At 53.4% G+C, this 19,771-nt stretch overlaps 1 protein-coding gene across 5 annotated transcripts in view; it reads right to left on the bottom strand.

Moving 5' to 3' along the window:
• Positions 1–19,771, bottom strand: part of IQSEC3 (IQ motif and Sec7 domain ArfGEF 3) — a 109,665-nt gene that overhangs the window by 13,842 nt on the left and 76,052 nt on the right. For all 5 annotated transcript variants that reach the window (XR_010343055.1, XR_010343056.1, XM_021671999.2 and 2 more), the window contains 2 exons: positions 4,799–4,921; positions 4,259–4,425 (listed from right to left, as the gene is read on the bottom strand). Coding sequence is in view for 3 of the 5 variants with exons in the window: in XM_021671999.2 (XP_021527674.2) it covers positions 4,259–4,425; positions 4,799–4,921 (290 nt within the window). In the remaining 2 variants the exon portion in view is untranslated. The remainder of the gene's footprint in view (positions 1–4,258; positions 4,426–4,798; positions 4,922–19,771) is intronic.

Below are 19,771 nucleotides of genomic sequence, written 5' to 3'. Positions count from 1 at the left end.
AGGGGGTGGCCTTGATTTTCGCCATGCTGTGTTTCAAAGCCTATAATGGCTGGTGCCTCATACCCATTAAATTAAGAACAAGCTCCTTAGCCGGGCACCAAAACTTACAATATGATATGGCCCCAACACACGTTTCCTGCCTCATCTCCCGACGTTCCTCAACCAGAGTCTTCGTGCCCACTTCCCAGGCCTCCTTCCTGATGGCCAAATACAGCCTCCGAGCTCCTGCTGACCCTCTGTGCTCCTGCTGACCCTCCGTGCTCCTGCTGACCCTCCGTGCTCCTCCCGACCCTCTGTGCTCCTGCCGACCCTCCGTGCTCCTGCCGACCCTCCGTGCTCCTGCTGACCCTCTGTGCCTCTGCGGTCCTACCATCTTGCTTGTGTTTGTCTCACCCCGCTGCTCCACCCCAACACTCCAGCATCCTGGCAAGGTCCTGTCTTGTACTCTTTTGGATCTTCCTCCTCCTGGGTCTCCCCTCCCCTCCAACAGGGAGCGAGGTGTAGAGAGATTAGTTTATGAAGAGATTCCTCCCTCCCTGGCAGCAGGGGAGAGCAGGCAGACCCTATGGCAAAGCAGGCGAGGACACCCCATCCCGCCTCCTGCTTCGTAGTAATGATTAAACTCTGGCAACAAAAAAACACCGGCGGGGAACATGCCAACAGGCAAACACATTTCTTTTGGAGAAACAGGCAATTAAAATATCTTCTTTCTACTATTTCCACATCTTTCTTTAATGACTATATGCTTCTTTTATAAGAGGGAAAAATTAAAAATAAAACAACTTTGGCAAGCATCTCTCAAAGGAGTGTTCCCAGCTACCGAGAGGACACCGTGCCTTCTATGCACAGCTCCCTGCCTGGTCTGGCTTCTTCCACATCTGATCTTGGTTCTTCATGTCAGGCAAATGAGCCATGCAGAGCCAGGGGGGCTGAAAGAAATCAGGCTGCGGGTAAGAAAAAGCAGGGAGAAAGCCTGAGTACATGGATGCCTCCAGTTCAAGACGGCAGGCTGCATGCCTCTGTTGCTTCTGAATACTCGGGAGAAAGGAATCTTTTAGAAAGGCATAAACTCACAAAGACAGAGAACAGGAGCAAAGATGCAGGCACCCCACGACCTAGAAAGTGGACAATTAAGTGCATGGATTAGCAAACCCGAGAAAGCTGAAACCTAGACCAGCAGAGAGGCCAGAAGCCGCGCGAACACCACACAGCCCCAAAAGGGCTTCGAGCCAGGGGCTTCAGCAGCCCCTGAAGGCGAAGGTGAAGGTGGGCTGGAAATAGGAAAACAGGCTGAAAATGGGTTAGAAAGCTGCTGGGCTTCCCTATCCCCTCCTCACTCCAGCAGAAGACTAGGGGTCCATTCTCTAGAACTCTGGGCTGAGGAACTCCACACCCAGGGTAGGGTGGGAGTCTGCCGAAAACCAGGGGATGAAGTTGATATCTATATATTAATCCTCAACCCCACTTCCCAGTTAAAGATCTCAGAACTCTGGCAGCCAGAATCATACATTTTGGGCAACAGATTGGACATTTATCTTCTGGGTATCAGCCAGAACAAGAAAAAAATATCTCAAAATACTGCAGTGGGGGTCTCCCAATGAAATGGCTTAACTAAATCGCCGTACGAGGAAGTCTACCAACAAGCAGCCTCCACCCGTGCTCACAGAGGTATTCATCAGCTTTCGGGTAGCTCGATCTTAAATATTAATGAGCAACCAGATTTCATCAACTGTACTCAGAAAATCTATACCATGAAAGAGAAAGAAATACGGGGGAAAAAAACCAGAAGGACTCCAGAAGAAACAGAGGCAAGCCGGGTGAAACAGAAACAAACAAACGAACCAATATTAATATCTTCACAGAAGTGGGAGAAGATATTGCATCTGCAAAGCCGGAATTAAATGCAATAAAAGAGAAACATTGAGAGGACAAAAGAGAGCTATTGAGAATGAAAAACATGGCAGCAGGAATGAAAAACTTGGCAGGAGACTTGAAAGACAGCGCTGAGGACACATTTACTGAAGGAAGTCAACAAAGATGGCAGGTAGAAAACTATAGAAGTTAGAGGATCAGACTAGGAGATTCACCAACAGAATAACAGGAGTTCAAGAAAGAGAGTCCAGAGAAAATGGAGGGCAGAAATGATCAATACAGCGTTGAAGAAAACTTCCCATGATTGGAGGACACGAGTTTCTAGATGGAAAGGACCAGTCCAGCCCTGGCCATGATGGAGGAAAGAACCAGTGCGTGAAAATCCAGAACACAAAGGGCAGACAGCAGAACCTGCAAGCTTGAGAGAGAGAGAGAGAGAGAGAGAGAGAGAGAGAAACAGACAGGAGGCCAGCAGCTGGGAAGGCGGAGCAGCACTGGCAGCTAAAAGACAGTGGAGGAATACCTTTGAAATCCCTATCAGCATGTTTTCAGGCTGCAATTCTATTCCCAGCCAAACTCCCAACCAAGGGCAAAGACAGAAGAAGACAGATTCAGAAATGCAAGTTCTCAAAAATGGCCTTTTCTCTGGAAGTAAAGTAAAAATGAGGAAGCTCTAACATGTGGGAGCGGGGAATCTAACACTAGAGCGAGGAAAGGAGGCCTGGGATGCCGGCCGTCCCCGGCCCAGCCACCATCCACGCCGGAGCAGGACCAGAGACTCCCAGAAGATGTACGGAGAGGAGCTTGACACGTAGGGTGGGAAGCTGGGGATGAACCAGAGGAAGCACACTGAGAGTTCAGCAAATGGAAAGAGAAGCATTAACTCCAAGGAAAAGTAGAGATGGAAAGAAGTTGCAATTATTCTGCACTTGCAGACTCAGCTTTGGAGTGTGAGCAGAGCCTTAATAACATGAACACTGATGTGAGTGGGATGGGTCGGGGAAGGCGAATGAAAAAGGGCTAAACCCTTACTTTCTATAAAGAGGAATTCATAGATAATGCTTGAAATAAAAATAATTAACAAAGGCCCAGCACGGTGGTTCACGCCTACAATTCCAGCATTTTGGGAGGCTGAGGCAGGCACATCACTTGAGGTCTGGAGTTCGAAACCAGCCTGGTCAACATGGTGAAACCTCATCTCTACTAAAAATACAAAAATCAGCTGGGTGTGGTGGCACATGCCTGTAACCCCAGCTACTCGGGAGGCTGAGGCACAAGAAGTGCTTGAACCTGGGAGGTTGAGGTTGCAGTGAGCTGAGATTGCACCACTGCACTCCAGCCTCGGCAACAGAAATAATAATTAACAAGGAGCAGTGTATAAAAGAGACCAGACACCAAAGTGTAAATACTGTATATCTCTATTTAGATGAAGTTCAAGGACTGGCAGGACTCGTCAATGGTAACAGAAGGCAGAATAGTTGTTACTCTTGGGCAGAGGTATGGACTGGGACGGGACAGGAGAGGACATTCTGGGCAGGAGAAAATGACCCAGATCGGAATCTGGGTGTGAGGACACAGTGCACATGCACATAAACGCTCACCCAGCTTGTGGCTTACACACTCACAGTATGGACTTCATGCCATGTTACAAAAAGAGATAGGAAAAAACAAAGAAGCGGAAGCATGTGGTTTAGCAATACAGAAGCAATGTAAATCGCTAAAAACATCAAAAGTGGTTGCCCCTGAAGAAGGTGAGTAGGAGAGGAGCAGCGACTATTTTTTTTCCCTGTGGTAAGCCTGTAGGATTATTTGACTTTATTGAATTATGTGCGTGTATAACTTTGATTCTTTTAAAGGCTAAAAAAACATCACTTGAGCACACATCGCACTTTGCCAGTCCTGGTGTGCTCCCGGCAGGCAGTGAGCTGCATCAGTGAGAAGGACTTGCTGGCCGGTGCCAGAGAGTTATCTGCCAGGCTTACTTGAATGGACTCAGGACCTCAAGGCTCTGTTCCTGGCTCCTTCCTCATAAGTTGTGGAGGGGAAGGGCTGGCACCACCGAGCCACCAGCTCTGATGTCGGGGGCCTAGAGCCAACCATGTTCCGTGGAGGGCAAGAGGCACTGCCCAAGGTGCTTGTTGATTTCGTGGAAAGTCCCCAGCCGCCTGGCACACAAGCAATGTTCCCAGCCTGCTATGGGTGACCAGGCCCAGAGAGCAGGTGACACTCTGTGATAGGGATGCACACTTATAGAATGCAGGCTGCACAGAACTAGAATGTTCTGCACAGAACTAGAATAGATAGGCTGCACACTCATAGAATGCAGGTGCATAGAGGGGCCTGCACCGTGGCCTTGCCCCTCCTGGCCCTGTGCCCATCTCCTCACCTCGAAGGTTTCGGATGAAGTCTTCTAGCATCATTTTCCGGTCAGGCTTGATATTGGGGCTGTACATGTCGGTGTTGAGGAGGATGATGGCAAAGGCGAGGATGAAGATGGTGTCGGGGTTGTGGAACTGCTGCACCACTTCGGGGTTGCACATGCAGTAGCGCTGGCTGCGGGGAGGGTCAGAGGCAGAGCGATGCTGAGACCCCGCCCATCCTCCCCCAGGCCCCAGCAAAGGAGGGGAGTGTCTAGGGAGTGTCCCAGCTCTCCTTAGGTCCAGGAGACCACTCTGTACCATATCCTGGTCTTCCCCGTACCCCCAAATGCCCCACGTTTCCAGCCTGGGGAGCTTGAAGGCTCAGTCCCTTTTCTTTTCTTCACTTCTGTCTCCCCAGCCCATCCTCTTGCTCACACCAGAAGGGATGTTTCTGGCCCCTGCCCAAACCACCTGATAGTGTCTCCTGTCTCACAGAGGCCCGGCTTCCCCACCCTGGGGTCTGCTGGGGAGTGGAGCTAGGGAGTGGAGCTGGGAAGTGGCCCTACCTGAAGGCCTCGATGAGCCGCTCCACCTTCTGGGCCTCTCCCTGCACACGGATGTGCGCCTGGAACTTGCGCAGGGCCTCGTCCAGCTCCATGCTGGAGAAGTCCATCTCGTCCACCACGCAACTGAGGGCAGGCAGGGAGGGTGTGAGGCCAGGCAGACCCCTAAGCACCCCCAACATCCATTCCTGCTGGCCTCTGTTCCCAGCCAGGATGGGTGCAGGGCCCCCAAGGCTGCTCACCCCCAGGGGTCTCTCTTTAATGCCCCAAGAGGACTGTCTCCTCCCACCTCCCATAGTAGACCTTCCAGAGTCTGATCCCTGAGGCCAGGAGAGGCTTCAGTGGCCCAGGACACAGGGGTGGAGGGAGGCTGAACTTGGGTGTTCCGACTCCAAATCCTAGTTCCTTCCTCCTTAACCTCAGAGTATTTCAAGCAAAGGTTTCAACATAAATAATGCAGTGAACACATTTACTCTTCTGTGCCTTCAGAGAACTGCTGGGAGCCTGTGTTTCTCCCTGGTTTAAATTTCACTTTCCCATTTGGGTCTTGAGGTGGCTGAGTCCTCCCTTGGGTCCTCTCTGCCATAGGCTGAACAGTAAGAACTAGAGCCCCTCAAGCCCCTGGGACTCTCTGCAGCCCAGCCCCCTCCAACTGCCCCAGCGCTCAGGGGAGGCTGTGGTGGGAGGCGTGGCCTCTGAAGAGTAAATGACAAATGCACTTAACGTGAGGACACAGCCGGACACACAGGGCCGGATTCTGGTCCTGGCCCTCCTGCGAACTTGGTGTGGCTCTGGCTTGCCCGCTCACTCCTGGGGCCTCCATGTGACCTTCCAAAAAGGGAGGAGGCTGGAGTCCCTGCTCCCCAAGGGCCTTGCTACCTCTGAAATGCTGCCTCCAACCCTAGGAGTTTTGCCTCTGAATGTCGGGAGCTTCAGTGTGAGTGTGTGGGGTCACATGTCAGTTCCCACGGCTAAGCAGGCACCTTCCTCTGGTCTAGTGCCATCCAGGGGACTCTCCACTGCAGGACTGGAGGGCGAACCCTCCCAGCGCCCTCACCCTGCCTCACCTCCCTTTGGGGTGCTCTGTCCCCAAGGCCATGTACAGCAAGGAAGGAGTCCAGGCCTGGCAAAGCAGGGGACCCAGTATCCCCTGGGCATTGCTTTCCCTTTGGGAGAAGCAGACCACGTGCATTAGATGAGATGGACTCTCAGAACTGATGTTTGCCCACTCTGCACCCACTCTCCCTGGTCTCCTCCCACTGGCTGTGGCACAGCCCCTGCACAGTGCCCCCAACACTGCCCACTGCCGGCATGCAGCCCCTCTCTGCTCCCATGGTCCCTTGGTCCACCTGCCCAGCACACCAAGGGCACAGAAAGCCCCTGCTGAGTGGCCCTGTGATGGTGGCATGAGCTCTGAGCAGGACCCACTTTCTTTATGACCTCAGCTTCTGTTCTGCGCCCACTGCCTAGAAGACATGGAGACCCCAACTCTGCTGTCAGTTTTTAGGAGAAAACAAGGGGAGATACCACAGCGACGGTGGTCAGGGCTTGGTGGTCCATGGACTCTGCCTCTCCCACAGTTTTCTGGGGAGAACAAGAAGGAAAGAGCATCACTGAAGCCTCTTAGAAAGGGAGGGGTGCCGAGAGGGAGCTGGGAGTCTCTCCTTCTCTTTCTTCTTTCCTTGCCTCCCGAGGCAGGGCCGATGGCCATCTTCAGGCTGCAGGCTGTCCTTGGCTTGGTCAATGCCGGCTCCTCTCAGGCTTGCCAGCCGGGATGGAGGGCAAGTGAGGGTGGGGTTAGGGGTGGAGGCGAGCATCTTGCCCAAGCATGAGACTCAGCAGCACCAAGCTCAGGGCATTTGAGGTGAACGGCTGGGGAGCAGGGGCCTCTAGGGCCAACCAGGCGAGAGGCTACTCTGATTTCCCGGTGGCCCTCGTCACCTCCACCCTGCATGCTCTGCAGCCGCATGTGAGCTCCAAAGGGCCTGTGCGGCCACATCCTTGTGTCCCCGTAGCCCACCCCATCAGGAGTCAGCACTGGGCACAACGGAGCCACACAGTGACACTGCCCAGGGCTGGTGACCAAGAGGCTGTGGGTATGGAGGCAGAGCCTGGAGGAGGTGAACCAGTGTGGTCACACAGCACGGGAGTCAGCGTGCAGGCCAGGGAGATGGAGCTGGGCAGCGAGGGACAAGGGAAGTCTAATGAGAGACAGAGAGAGCAAGGAGAGAAAGAGAGGCAGCGACAGGCAAGGAGGAAAAGGCAGGAGCGAGATCCCAAAAGGAGCAAGACCGGAGAGCAAGACAAAGAACAAGCGAACAACAGAGACAGAGGGAGAAAGTGGGAAGACAGAGAGAGACACGAGCAGAGAGAGAGACAGGAGGGGAAGAGGAAGAGACAGAGAAAGACTGGCAGAGATAAAGATGTGAAGTGTGCCGCTGACTAGTGGGGCGGCCACATCCCACCCTCTCCGCCCAGGGCGCTGCCTCTTGAGAGGCCGAGGAAGAGGCCTGGGTCCTCACAGGGCCCCAGAATGGCCCTTGGTCCCTCTGAGTGGCATCCTGCTGCTCCCCAGGACTTGCCCCCATCTGTTATGTAACCTGCCCCTTCCCTGTTTCTGAATGCTGAGGTTCTGGCACCCGGCCTCCCACATCCACCTTCCTCCCACAGCCTCTCTGTGTACTTTCTGCCCCAGAGCTACGGACCAGGTCTCACCCTGCAATGGTGGGGGTGCCAGGAGGCCCTGGGCACTGTAGGGGCAGGCTTCCGTAGGAGGCGGCAGGAGCAGCTGGCGAGGGTGGGATCTGCCCAGCCAAGCACGATGGCCCAGTTTCCAGCCGTTCACTCAGGTGACAAGCAGCCACTCGCTCGCTCAGGGCTGCGGCTGAAAGCCCCAGTAATGAGCTGGGAGCCTGAGAGCCAAGGGCCAGGGCGGGAGAGGCAGCCAGGTGGAAAGGCTGGCCCACAGAGTGAGAGCCGAACACATCCCACTTGGGCTGCAGGGGTGGACACTTGGGCTGCAGAGCTGGTGGGGCCTCTCATCCAACATCTTGCAGTGTGTGCTCTCAGAACCCCACAGCAGAGTCATAAGGTGGTTTGTTAAAACGCAGATCGCTGGGACCCACCCCAGATCCAGCAAATTAGAATATTTGGAGGCGAAGCCTGGGAATCAGCATTCTCTGCAAGATCTCCAGGTTGTTCCTAAATTGTGAAACCAACGACTGAGCTGAGTGCAAGGGCAGGCCTCACTGCAGGCTTTTAAAGTGCAAGTCCAGCTGCTCACGGGCCACCAGGCAGCAGTCCTCAGGAGCATGTGTCCCCCTCTGGCTATCGGGGCTGCTTTTCCAGCGGGGGTGGTGAGGGAGGGGTGGATGGAGGCATAAACAGAGGTAGTTCTTCCCCTGGCTGTGCATCCCACCGTCCTGCCTTCCTCCCCTCCCTGCATTTGCCACCACAGGGTATCCGCGTTTCATGGACAGGTGTTATCCTGGGTTTCTCAGACCCTGGGGGAAAAGCTGACATGTTCTGGCTGCGAAAGCCCCAGCTGGAGGGGAGGAAGCTGTGCTGAGTGGTGGGACACTCTACCCTCCTGCATGAGAAGGCCACTTCCTCACTAGAGAGCTGGGGGTTGGACCAGGTGACCTCTCAGGACTGGGACCCAGAGGTACTGGCCATCTCTGACGCAGATGCTCCCAACGGCAGGGGGCAGATGGCCACAGCGGCACTTCTGGCTGGCTGGCGGCTGCGTCCTCACCCTCCTCCAGGGGCATCACTGATCACTGTTTGCCTTCCTGATGGGGCCTGTGTCATCCTGGGGAAGGTGGCTGGGGTGGGACTGTGCTGTCTACCATAAGCCCTGCTCACTCCAGGGTCCCCGTCCCCCTGGAAGCACCCATAAACCTTGGCCCTCTCCAGCACGAGCCTCTGTTCACTCCCTGAGCATAAGCTTCCTCCTGCACCGTCCCCTCTTCTTCTCGCTCCCCTCTCTCACTCTCTGTCCTGCTGCTTTTCTTCTCTAGCAGTGTCTACCAGCACTCCTAATCCCCGGCTTCCAGCCTTCTTTGCTGCCCTGGAATCCTCATGGGGAGCTGAGTGTGGACAGTTTACCAAATCCACCCCGCAGCCCCCACCCAGCACAGCCCGCAGTCCTCTCTCCTCGTTGGTCATCTTTAAGGTAAAGAGCACCACACATTCCCGGGGGGGTCTTTCCTAGTGTATCATCTCCCTGTTTTACAGAAAACAAAACTAAGGCCACAGAGGGCTTGCTCCACACTCCCACAGCTAGGAAGAGGAGGCTTTCTGCTTCCTTGTCTTGGGAGCCCTCTCCCTGCCCCACTGGGCTCTCTCCTCTCCACTCCTGTGTGTGCATGGGGCAGCAAGGGGTCCCTCACTCCAGTGGGGGACGCTCCGTCAGAGCTCTTTACTGAGTATGGCTCTAAGTGCTTCACTAAGCATGCAATGACTTCATCTTCTCAAGCCTGTGCAATATGAACCATTATCCCAGTATTTTTTTACTACATACAAGACTGAAGTACACAAGAGAGGCAGCCCCACAGGCAGAGTGCACACATCATTCCTTGCTGGCATCTCCTGGACCAGGTGGTCCCCTGTGCCCTCCTCTCCCCCACCCCTCCCTGGCTCTCTGCTGCTCAGTGGCTGGCGCTAATGCATGTCTTCCTAGGGGCTGTGATCTTACCCAGATGGCTTGCTAGGGACCTGCGAGAGGCCGAGGGGAAGCACGTGGATGCAGTTACACAGGCTTGCTTATTGAGCATGCGTGGGCAGTCAGCACGGGGCTGTGGTCACCCTGCAGGTTCAGAGCTGGCCTGGGTGCCTGGAGCCTGCAGCAGGGGCCCACATCCCTGACCTCCTGCCTTCCCCTTTCTGGTGCTTTTTGTGCCCCGTGGCAGTGGCTGGCTGACTCTTTCAGCAACATGCTCTGAGCGGCTCCCATGTGCAAGGCTGTGCTAGGGATCCGGTGTAAGTGGCAAGCAACATAGTCTCTGTCTTGGTGCGAGGAGAGACAGGCATTAAACACAGTCAAAAATAATTCTTTACCCACAGTCATGACAAATTCTACGAAGGGAAAGGACAGGGTCCCAGAGAGGACAGAGGAGATGTATTTTATATTGCAGGTCTCGAAAGTCCTCTTTGGGGACATGGCATTTGAGCTGAGACTTGAAAGATGAGTAGGAGGTGGCCAAAGGAAGGGGAGAGGGGAGAGCTTTCAGGTGGGCTAAGGGAGGAGGAACAGGCGAAGGCTTACGGCAGGGAGGAGCTCTCAGGGAGCTGGGAAGGGCCCTCAAGGTTGCAATGCAGACAGTAATGGGGAGGATGGCGACTGTGGGGCAGGCAGGCAGGCAGGGGCTCCATCTGTTAGCTGTGAGGGTCGTGAGAAGGATTTGGGAGTTTATCCTGAATGCACTGGGACATAACAGAGGGTATGATCAGAGGAGTGACAGGATCCTGTTTGTTCTAAAAAGATTTCTCTGACTGTTGGGGGGAAAATGAATGGGAGTCGGACAGGGAACAAGACAGAAGCAGGGCCCAGTTAGGACGCTACTGCCAAGGTCCAAGCTAGAGGTAATGGGGCCTGGGCTAAGGCAAGAGCAGTGGACACAAACTGAACGAATGATCTAGCTGCGTCTTGGAGGAGGAACAGATGGGACTCGAGAATGCAGAGAATGTGGGAAGTGAGGGAAGGGAGGCGTCAATGCTGTATCCCGGAGCTCTGGCTGGAGCACCCAGGGGGCTGGAGGTACCGTTCTCTAGGGTGAGAGTATGGTGGTGCAGGCACACGTGCTGGAGGGGAGATGGAGTCTTCAGCTTGGGGCACATGAAGTTTGAGGTGTTCTTTTAGACAGCTACCATGCCTCCCCCTGTCCTAACTCATTCTCAGGAGCACCCGAGTGCTTGTCTTTTTCATCTTACAAATTAAAACCCTGCCTTGGGCCCTCATTGCTCTCCAGTCGCTGCCCCTTTTCTCTCCTCTTTGCGGTCTCCACCTCCTCATCTCCATTCAGTCTTCAACCTGCTCCACTCACGGTCCAGTCCCAGGACCCCATTAACACTTCCCTGCCAAGGCCGCTGCTGGCTGCCCTGTTGCTAAATCCAACGACCGCTCTCTGGCCTCACCCTCGCCCCTTTGCAGCATCGACATGGTTAATTGCTCCCTTCTGGAAACACCCTCTTCTTGGCTTCCATCGCCGTCCCTCCCCAGGTGGGCTCTTTCCTCCGGAGCTGCCCCTCATCCATTGCAGCTTCCCCTCCTCACTGACCTGAAACTGGGTTCTATCCCCCTTTCAACAATCACTGTCCAGGTGGCTGCCCCCATTCTAGTGGCTCTAGATATCTAACAGTTTAACTTGCTTGAGTAAATATTTGACAATGTCTAGTTTGATAGATTTTTCAGATGAAATGTCCCCAAACCCAGCATCTCCCTGCCCCTGAAATGGAAAATCTATGCATGTTTATTTAGTAGATGGAGCACCAACACAGGGGGCCTGAAGCACATGCGTATTCTGCATTCTCATCAGCTCGGACACTACTGGCTATGCGCTGGCCTTCTGGCTCCTCCCACATCGGCCGTGGCCCTGTCGCTTCTCCACGGCCCTGGGCTCTGCCGACCTCTCCCCTTCCACGCCCACAGCTGCAGCTTAGGGCTTCAGCCTTTTTCACCATGGCTGTTAACAGCAATAGCCTCCTCACCAGCCTTACTATTAGAGATAATGGGGCTTGGGCCAAGGCATCCTAGCCCAACCATCATCCTAGCGTCCTTCTAGGCTCAATTGGTCCCTGGCTCATGCCCCTGCTCACAGGTCTTCCAGGGCTTCCCACATCCCTAGTATGAAGCCCAAGTCCCTCAGCAAAGCAAACAAGGCCCTGTCCGCTTCCAGCTTCTTTCGCCCCTTCCCCAGCATGGTCCCTCCTGCAGTCCTGCTCTCACGCCCCCACTTTGGTGCAGGCTGTTATTTCTTCCTGTCACCCAGCCCCAACCCTGCAGGTCTCTGTTTAGCTCTCAGCCTCTCTAGGAGTCTTCCCTGACCTCCGCTGCCCCGGGTCCCACCTTTTGTGTTTATCTCCCTGTCATAACATTTGCTGCCTGTCCTCCCCACAAGGCTACAGGCTCCTTTAAGATCCGGCAGTTCTTTTAATCTCTGCATCCCTGGTGTAGGGGCACCCAGTCACTGTTTTGTGGGATGAATGAATGAGTGAGAGATGACCAGGAATGACCTCGGGCATGCTGGCAGCTGGAGAAGGAGCCTCAGTGGCCTGTGTCTTTGGAAGTTCTACCCAGCAGCCTAGGATTACTCAGCCTTCTTTGCTGCCAAGGTTATCCGGAGCTGACACCTAGACCTGTGATGGACTTGGAAGTGGCCCCGAGGATTCCAGACTACAGGTAGTGAGGCAGTGCAGAAGGCACAGGCCCCCTCTTCCTCCTGCTGCATAGGCAAGTGAGTGAGGGATGAGAACTAGGGCACACTGGCACTGATTAAACTGCTTCCAGCCAAGCATGTCTGGACCCATCTCAGGAGGTGCCGCTGACTGGTGTGTGGATCATGCGTGGGACTGTTTTTGCTCAGGCTTCCCCCTCTTTCCTGTGAGCTTCTGCAGGGTCTGTGGCAAATACCTCACAAGGGCTGGGGAAAAAGGATGGATGTTTCCTGCCTCTGTAGAAACAGGTACAATCTTGCATAAAATTACTTGTTAACATTGATCTGTGTGTGGAATCAGTTTGTGCTGCAGGGAAATGAAGCATCCTACACGCCTGTGATCAAAATGAATTTCATCATCTCAACCTTCTTTTTTTTTTTTTTTTTTTTAAATGATAGCAAGACAGTGTCTGGCAGACAAAGGAACTAGTTGGGAGCTGAAAATAGGTAATGGTAGCAGCAGGGTTTTTAACTGGCTGGAAGGTAAAGCCCAAGCTGAGGCCTGGGAGGAAGTGTGTGAGCTTGCGCTCCTAGCTGAGACTAAGCCCAGGTTCAGGATTAGGAAGGAAAACTAAACCGCCTGTTGCCACGGGATGCAGAAACCCAGGGTTTATTTGGCAGCTCTTGGCTTATACAATTCAATTAAAAATAGTCCCATTCTCCAGAAAGTTATTTTGTTCATCAGAACTCATAACATGCTCAACAAAGGTCAAGGCGTTTTGGAAAAGTGCAATGTGGCTAAGAAAACAGAAGAGGAGGAAATTGATTCAGGACTGCCGGCATTCCTGGTGATGTCATGGGAACAAAGAGACTCTCTTTGCAGGGAGCCTGGGCAGGGCTGGCTGCTGTTTACACCTTGAGGCTCAGATACCAAAAGAACTAATGTCAAACTACACTTACGATTTGGAAGCCCTGAGCTAATTTTTCATTTGCTGAACTCGGCAGCATCCCTGTTTGCTGGTGGGTCTCAAACTGAGGCATACATTGGGATTGCATGGTGGGTTTACTGGGCCCCAAGCCCCAGAGTCTGATTCAGTGGGCTGGGAGCGGAAAGTGAGAGTCTGCATCACTAACAAGCTTCTAGGTGAAGCTGATGCTGCTGGTCCAGGGACCACCCTTTTGGAAGCACTGCTTTATGCCAGTAACAGTGGGTGGAATGAGAAGAGGCCATGGAGCTGTTAGTTCAAGTCATGCAGCCTCTTGCTGCCTCATTTCCTCACCTTGAGAATGGAGACAACACCAAGAATATCTACTGTGCAGGGTTTTCAGGAGTTTTAAAAGAGGCAGTTGGTGTGAAGTTCCTGGTATACAACAGGGCTTAATGAATGACCATTTTCATTACGTACTGGCAGCCCAGGTATGGGCTGACATGCCTGTCAATGGCCAGGACCTCTCCCTGCTCCACCAACTGATTCTGCCTGAAATGACATCATTAGATAGCCATCCATCGGCCCTTTAAGATACATACACAACCAGAGAGAGGAAGCTGAATCTGGCTCAGATCTCTTGAGACTTACAAATCAGTTTCTCAGCTCTGCTTTCTTCCCAAATGAGAAGATCAGGGCCTAGCAAATAAAGCCAAGGCAAGAGGTGGGATAGTACCTGATTCTGTTCGATTTCTCTGCTGCTGGCCAGGAGACTAACCGTTTCTTTTCCCCAGAGCCTCAGTTTCTGCCAGGGTAAAATGAGAGGGCTGGACTGGCTGACTGTCTAAGGGGTCTTAAGCGTTATGATTCATGACTGGGGACTGACAAGAACTGAAAAACCAACCAGATCATACGGGTCTTGGAATGACGCACAGAGGCTGGATGGTGTGGGGTTAAGGGCTCAGGTGATAGAGTCATTGTGCCTGGCTTCAGACCTAAGCCTCTCATTAGCTGTGTGACTATAGGCAAGCTCCCTAACCTCTCTGTTCTTCTGTGCCTTCATTTGGTACAGATTAGCTGCACTTCCCTCCCAGATGTTGTGAAGATGGAAAGAGGTTTTGCATGTAAGGTTCTCAGAACAGCACCTGTGGTACACAGCACATGCTGGTCTATGTCACATGCTGGTCTATGTGAGCTATTACCACGTTTCACAGCCTGCTCGCTCACTAACAGCCCTCCTGAAGACATGACAACTCTGCCCAGGAGACAGCAATGCCCCGGAAGCCCCTCCTAGAAGGCCCACGCCAGAGTGGCCTGTTACAGCCACAGCTATCACACAGAGATGGAGACGGACTCCTCCACAGCAAAGGCCTGAGTAGTTAGGCAGGGACTGGGTGTCAGGTAGGTCCATTTTCATACAAAAGTCCAATTTATACCCCAAAGTGACCAAGCCAAAGGGAGTCTCAGTCCTGGACCAGGGGGTCCCAATATCTCCAGCTTCAGGAGTAAGTAGGTCTTAAACTCTCACGACTATTGACTATTTAGGAGAATCCCTTGTCTATCTGTGGTGGGGAGCGGGGTGGGGGAAAGCGGAGAGGTGAAGGATCAAGGCCAGAACCCCGAAGACACCACTTTTGAAGATATTCTCCTTCCGTTCTTCTAGTGTGGCAGCATAATGTTTTCAAAGCAGTGGAAATGACCCTAAATCTTCTATTCCTGCCTGTACTGGGTCCCTCCCTCCCTCCCTCCCTTCCTTCCTTCCTCTCTTCCTCTCTTCCTCTCTTTCTCTCTTTCTTTCACTCTTACTCTGTTGTCCAGGCTGGAATGCAATGGCGTGATCACAACTCACCGCAGCTTCCATCTCCCGGGCTCCAGTGACTCCCCTGCTTTGGCCTCCCGAGGAGCTGGGACCTCAGGTGCCTGCCACCACACCTGGCTATTAATTTCTTTTTTTGTAGAGATGAGGTTTCTGTTGCTCAGGCTGGGGTGCAGTGGTGCTCTCACATTTCACGGTATCTCTAACCTCCTAGGTTCAAGGGATCCTGCTGCCTTGGCCTCCCAAAGTGCTGGGACCACAGGTGTGAGCCACAACACCTGCCTGGGCCTCCTTTTATCTCCTCCAGACACACAAGGTCTACCTGGGCCCCAGGCTGCTCTCCCCTTCCTCATGGGAATTCCTCGGGAATAAGGTAACTGAGATTACACACAGCAATATGGGCACGACGTTCTCCAATAATTTCTTCCAGCGATGAACGGGCAGAACCTTTCAGACTGTCGAAGTTGACAGACAATCTGTCTTCACGTCTAAATGTCCCCTAAGAAGAACAAACCTGTTATACTCTGGCCAACACATTTCCATGAAAATGAAAGAATGAAATCTGACCCAAATGTCAAACCCTGATATGTCTTGGAATTTAACAAAGGATGGAGCAGATGCAGAGGAGGGAAGGAACACCTAGGAAACTTTCTTCTGGTAGCTCAACCCAGAAGCTACGTTCCTGCATTTCACGTAGATGGTAGACCCCGATGCTCTCCACGTGCGTGGAATTCACACTGGAAAACATCGTCCAGGCCAGAAAGAGGCCACTCACAGCCAGCATGGAGCATTCCCCATCCGCTGGCTTTCAAACCTGCTGAAGCGAACATTTCAGAAAGGAAATAGAGCAGAGCCAAATTCCCCAGCCATGTGAAAACTGAGAGGGAGAGGCTTCCAGGCCCAGAGGACTCTAACCCCGGCTGGCTCCTGCTACTGGCCTGCCACCACATGACTCTCAGACTCTGGACTGGGCTTCCTCAGGCTGCAGGATGCTCCCAGATTGAACTGACCCCCTTCCCACCAAAGCCCAGCAAGTTCCAGCAAGTTCTTGTTGTCTTCCTAGTAGACCTGACTCTGAGCCATGTTCGAGGATTCTCTTGTGGATGGGGAATGGGACTGGGGGTTCTAATGTCTATGCTTTCATGTAGGAAAGTTAATAATGGAAATAGCTAACATTTAGCTTGTAGTCCCAGCTACTCAGGAGGATCGCTTGGGCCCAGGAGTTCAAGTTGCAGTGAGCTTTGATCATGCCACTGCACTCTAGCTAGCCCTGGTGACAAAGAGGATCCTGTCCCTAATAAAAAAAAGAAAAGAAATAGCTAACACAGATAACTTACTAAGTCTCAGGCACTTCATGTATATTGAAAACATTTAATTCGTATGAGACAGGTACTCTTACCAGCATTTTACTAATGAAGAAACTGAGGCTGATTTCTCCTTTAAAAACAAACAAACAGGCTGGGCATAGTGGCTCACGCCTGTAATCCCAGCATTTTGGGAGGCTGAGGTGGGAGTATTGTGTGAGGCCAGGAGTTTGAGACCAGCCTGGGCAACATAGTGAGACCCCATCTCTACAAAAATATTTAAAAAATTAGCCAGGCGTGGTGGCACATGCCAGTGGTGCCAGCTACTCAGGAGGCTGAGGCAGGAGGTTCTCTTGAGGCCAGGAGTTTGAGGCTGCAGTGAGCCATGATCGCACCACTGCACTCCAGCCTGGGCAACAGAGCAAGACTCTGTCTCAAAAAAACCAAAAGCAAAACCTTTGCAGGTAAATACTGGAATGAGTGTGGCTCTTTGAGCTCAGAATGTCTTCTATTATTATCATTTGATAAGGCCTGGGAAGAATGCATTCCTTCTTGGAATGTGTCTTCTATGGAAATAAGACACAAAAGGATGGAGATGTCAGCTTCAAGAGTGCTGAGGGCCAAATTCTGGAAGCAAATGTCACCGCATCCATGATGCCCAGACACAGGCCAGCAGCCGAGGTGGAAGCTGCCCCCTCCCTCCTCTTCTTTCCCCACAGGCCTGAGCGCTGGGAGCTCACCTTCCCCTCTGAGCGGCTTCCTGCCTCCACCCTTCCTTATCGGCTGCTTCCTGCGAGAGTGCTGCGGTTTGGGCTGCTTGCGTCTCCAAGGGGATGGGTGATTTATAACCTTTTATTCAGCAAACAGCTTTCTACAGAAAGAATGCCACTTGCTAAATGTCACCAGGTGGGGGCAGGGGAGCCGTACAGAATCCCAATGAAGCCTTCCAGGCCTGGGCAAAATGGCACCTGGCGACTCAGTGCGTGTGTTTTCTCTGGCAGGAGTGAGGAAGAGACAGTGATTCTAAAATCCAGGCTGGCTGCCGGCGTGGCCCACCTCCCCTGCTAGCGCCTGCCGCTTCCTGCTTCTTCTTCTTTGCAGGAGAGGACCCTCTCCACCTCGGAGAGAAGCCAGGCAGTGAGTGGCCTATGGACTTTGGGGAGGGGCTCCTTTCTGTGGCGCTGAGTCATTATGCCAGGGCCTCCAGGATCCAGCCTGCACGGCCACAGAATCAAGCATGAGGGATTGCGGCTTTCACTGGGGCATATCGGGGGCTCAGCTCTGCACTCAACCCTGCGGCTGGAGGCCTCCTGGTCTCCTCACTCTCTTTCCATGCTCCTCCTCACCTCTCCCCATCCACACCTGGGTCCATAAGTTCCCTGAGACTGTGAGCCGTGCCTCTTCGCACACACACACACACGAACACGGGTGCCCAGCGTGGCCCCTTTCTCAACACGCAATAGCTATTCGATGTTTGTTGAATGAATAACAAACGACCAACTCATTCCCCCATGATCCCTGGCACCCCAGCACTGCCCTGGGACCTGCAGGCTGCTCTGGCAGATGACAAAGCATGCCCCAGTGTTTAGGGCAGTGCTACCAGTGCACTAAGAGATGGGAAAGGTGAGAGATTTGCAGGACTTGGAGGACCTTCGTAAGCACATTGCCCAACCCTCTCATTTTACAGATGAGGAAACTGAGGCCTAGAGAGGTCACCTGCCAAAGCTATACAGCACAGAAGAGCAGAGCCTGAGCCCAGTCATTTCTCCTATCTCATCATGCTGCCTCTTCTCACTGGAAGAGTGCACCAAGGCGGGTGTCTGGCCCCTAGCCATCCCAAGCCTGATCCCTGCCGAAGGGGGTTAGCCTAGCCCCCAGCCTGGATCCCCTCCTCAGCACAGGCTGCAGCCACTGCTCCAAGCCTCCAGCTCACAGCCCCCACACCCAGCCTCCCAGGGAGGAGGGCGATTAGTTTTCATTGTGTGGTTCAGCATCACCAGGGCTGGAGGAAAACTCTGTGTTCCCAGCACTCCAGATCAATGTGGGCCCCGCAGGTTAGAATTCAGGGTGCAGGCCAAATGGGGACTGGGAAAGAAAACAGACAATGGTCAGGGCCTGTGGGTGAAGCAAAGTGACTCCCGCCCCCAGGGCAGAGAGACACAGCAGGGAGCCCTGGGGCAACGGGGCCAGTACCTCACCCTGGCTTGGGGAGGCATGGACCAGACAGCAGTGCATGAAAGCCAGAGAGATGAGCCAGCGAGGGGACACAGAAAAGGAAGGACATGAGGAAATGCCATCTTTCCCCTTCTACAACCTGGATGTGCCCTGGATCCCCGTGTCACCTCCACAGGCCCTCACAGCAGTGCCGGGCAAGGGAAGGGAAGCTGGAGGGTGAAGAGAAAGGAGGTGAAAGGGAGACACTGCCTATGATTGGCTCTCTTTCCTCTTTGAGGTGCGCAGAGCATCTCCACCAGCAGCTCTAGGAGGGATGATACATTGTCAAAAGCCACCAAGAGTCAAGGGCAAGAACTCAGTCTGCCCAGCTGAGGGTAATGCGGGGATTTCAAGATCCCCGCGCGGACGCTAGTCCTCGCTCTTCTTATTGTGCTGTCAGACAACCGCCACGTCAGGGGATTTAGAAATGTGATGGGGATTTCACAGCGCAACGGGTCCAGCCCTCACAACCCAGCACCACTCTGCAGGCATGGAAACGCAGGCCCAGAGGACAGGGGCTTCTCCACGTGGGCACACAGCACCAAGATGGCTCCATAAATCGAAGCTAAATCTCTGAGGTCCCACTCCGGGGACACTGACCACTGGGTGGGTGACTCCCTAAGGGTCCAAACCCTCTCTGGCAGTCCCTTGCTGCTCCAGGGGCGAGTATGAAAGGGAGAGCTTCTCCCAGGGCCTCCGGGGAGACACTTCTGCTGACTGTCCCCAAGCAGAAAGAGGGAAGAGAAAAGAGGGAGGGTACCTGCAGAATGGTGACCTTCAAGAAGGAAGCCAGCCTAGGGGACTAGTGGAAGGCAGAAAGAACGCAGGGCATGATAGGGGCTGGAGCAGATGTCCCAGGGGAGGAGTGGCTGCAAGGCTCTGCCCCTCAGCCCCAGAGGAGGGCTAGCCCTGCTCTCATTCAGGACAAGGCGTGAGTGTGAAGAGACTCTTGCCTGTCCACACTACCACAGCTGAGTGCGGGCAAAGGCAGCCCCCTTGGGGACCCCACCCTGCTACTGGACTTTAAAACAGTTTTTCTTTGGTCACGATTTTGTTGATTGATTTTTCTGTATGGAATTGTAGTATTTCCTTGATCTAAAACCCTCAGTCTAGCCCCTTCTTTTTTCTGCCTCACATTTTGCCTCCAGCAATATGGAAGTGAACTTGGGGAATGGGAAGGCCCTGGGTGAAGGGGGCTGAGGGGCTCTTCACTAGGTGGAGATGAACCCCAGTGCTGACACAAGCCCTTTCCTTTTCCTGGTTTCTCTTACCCTGGAGGGCGGCAGGGAGAAAGGGCTTTGTGCCTCTCTGGACCATTTCTGCATCCCTGGTGCCTCACATGG

The sequence above is a fragment of the Aotus nancymaae genome, unplaced genomic scaffold (genome assembly GCF_030222135.1).
Source record: "Aotus nancymaae isolate 86718 unplaced genomic scaffold, 86718_ANA_hifiasm-v0.15.2.pri h1tg000016l, whole genome shotgun sequence".
NCBI classification, from domain to species: domain Eukaryota; kingdom Metazoa; phylum Chordata; class Mammalia; order Primates; family Aotidae; genus Aotus; species Aotus nancymaae.
Note: the sequence above shows the minus strand (reverse complement) of the source record. Positions and strands in the feature narration are given on the sequence as shown.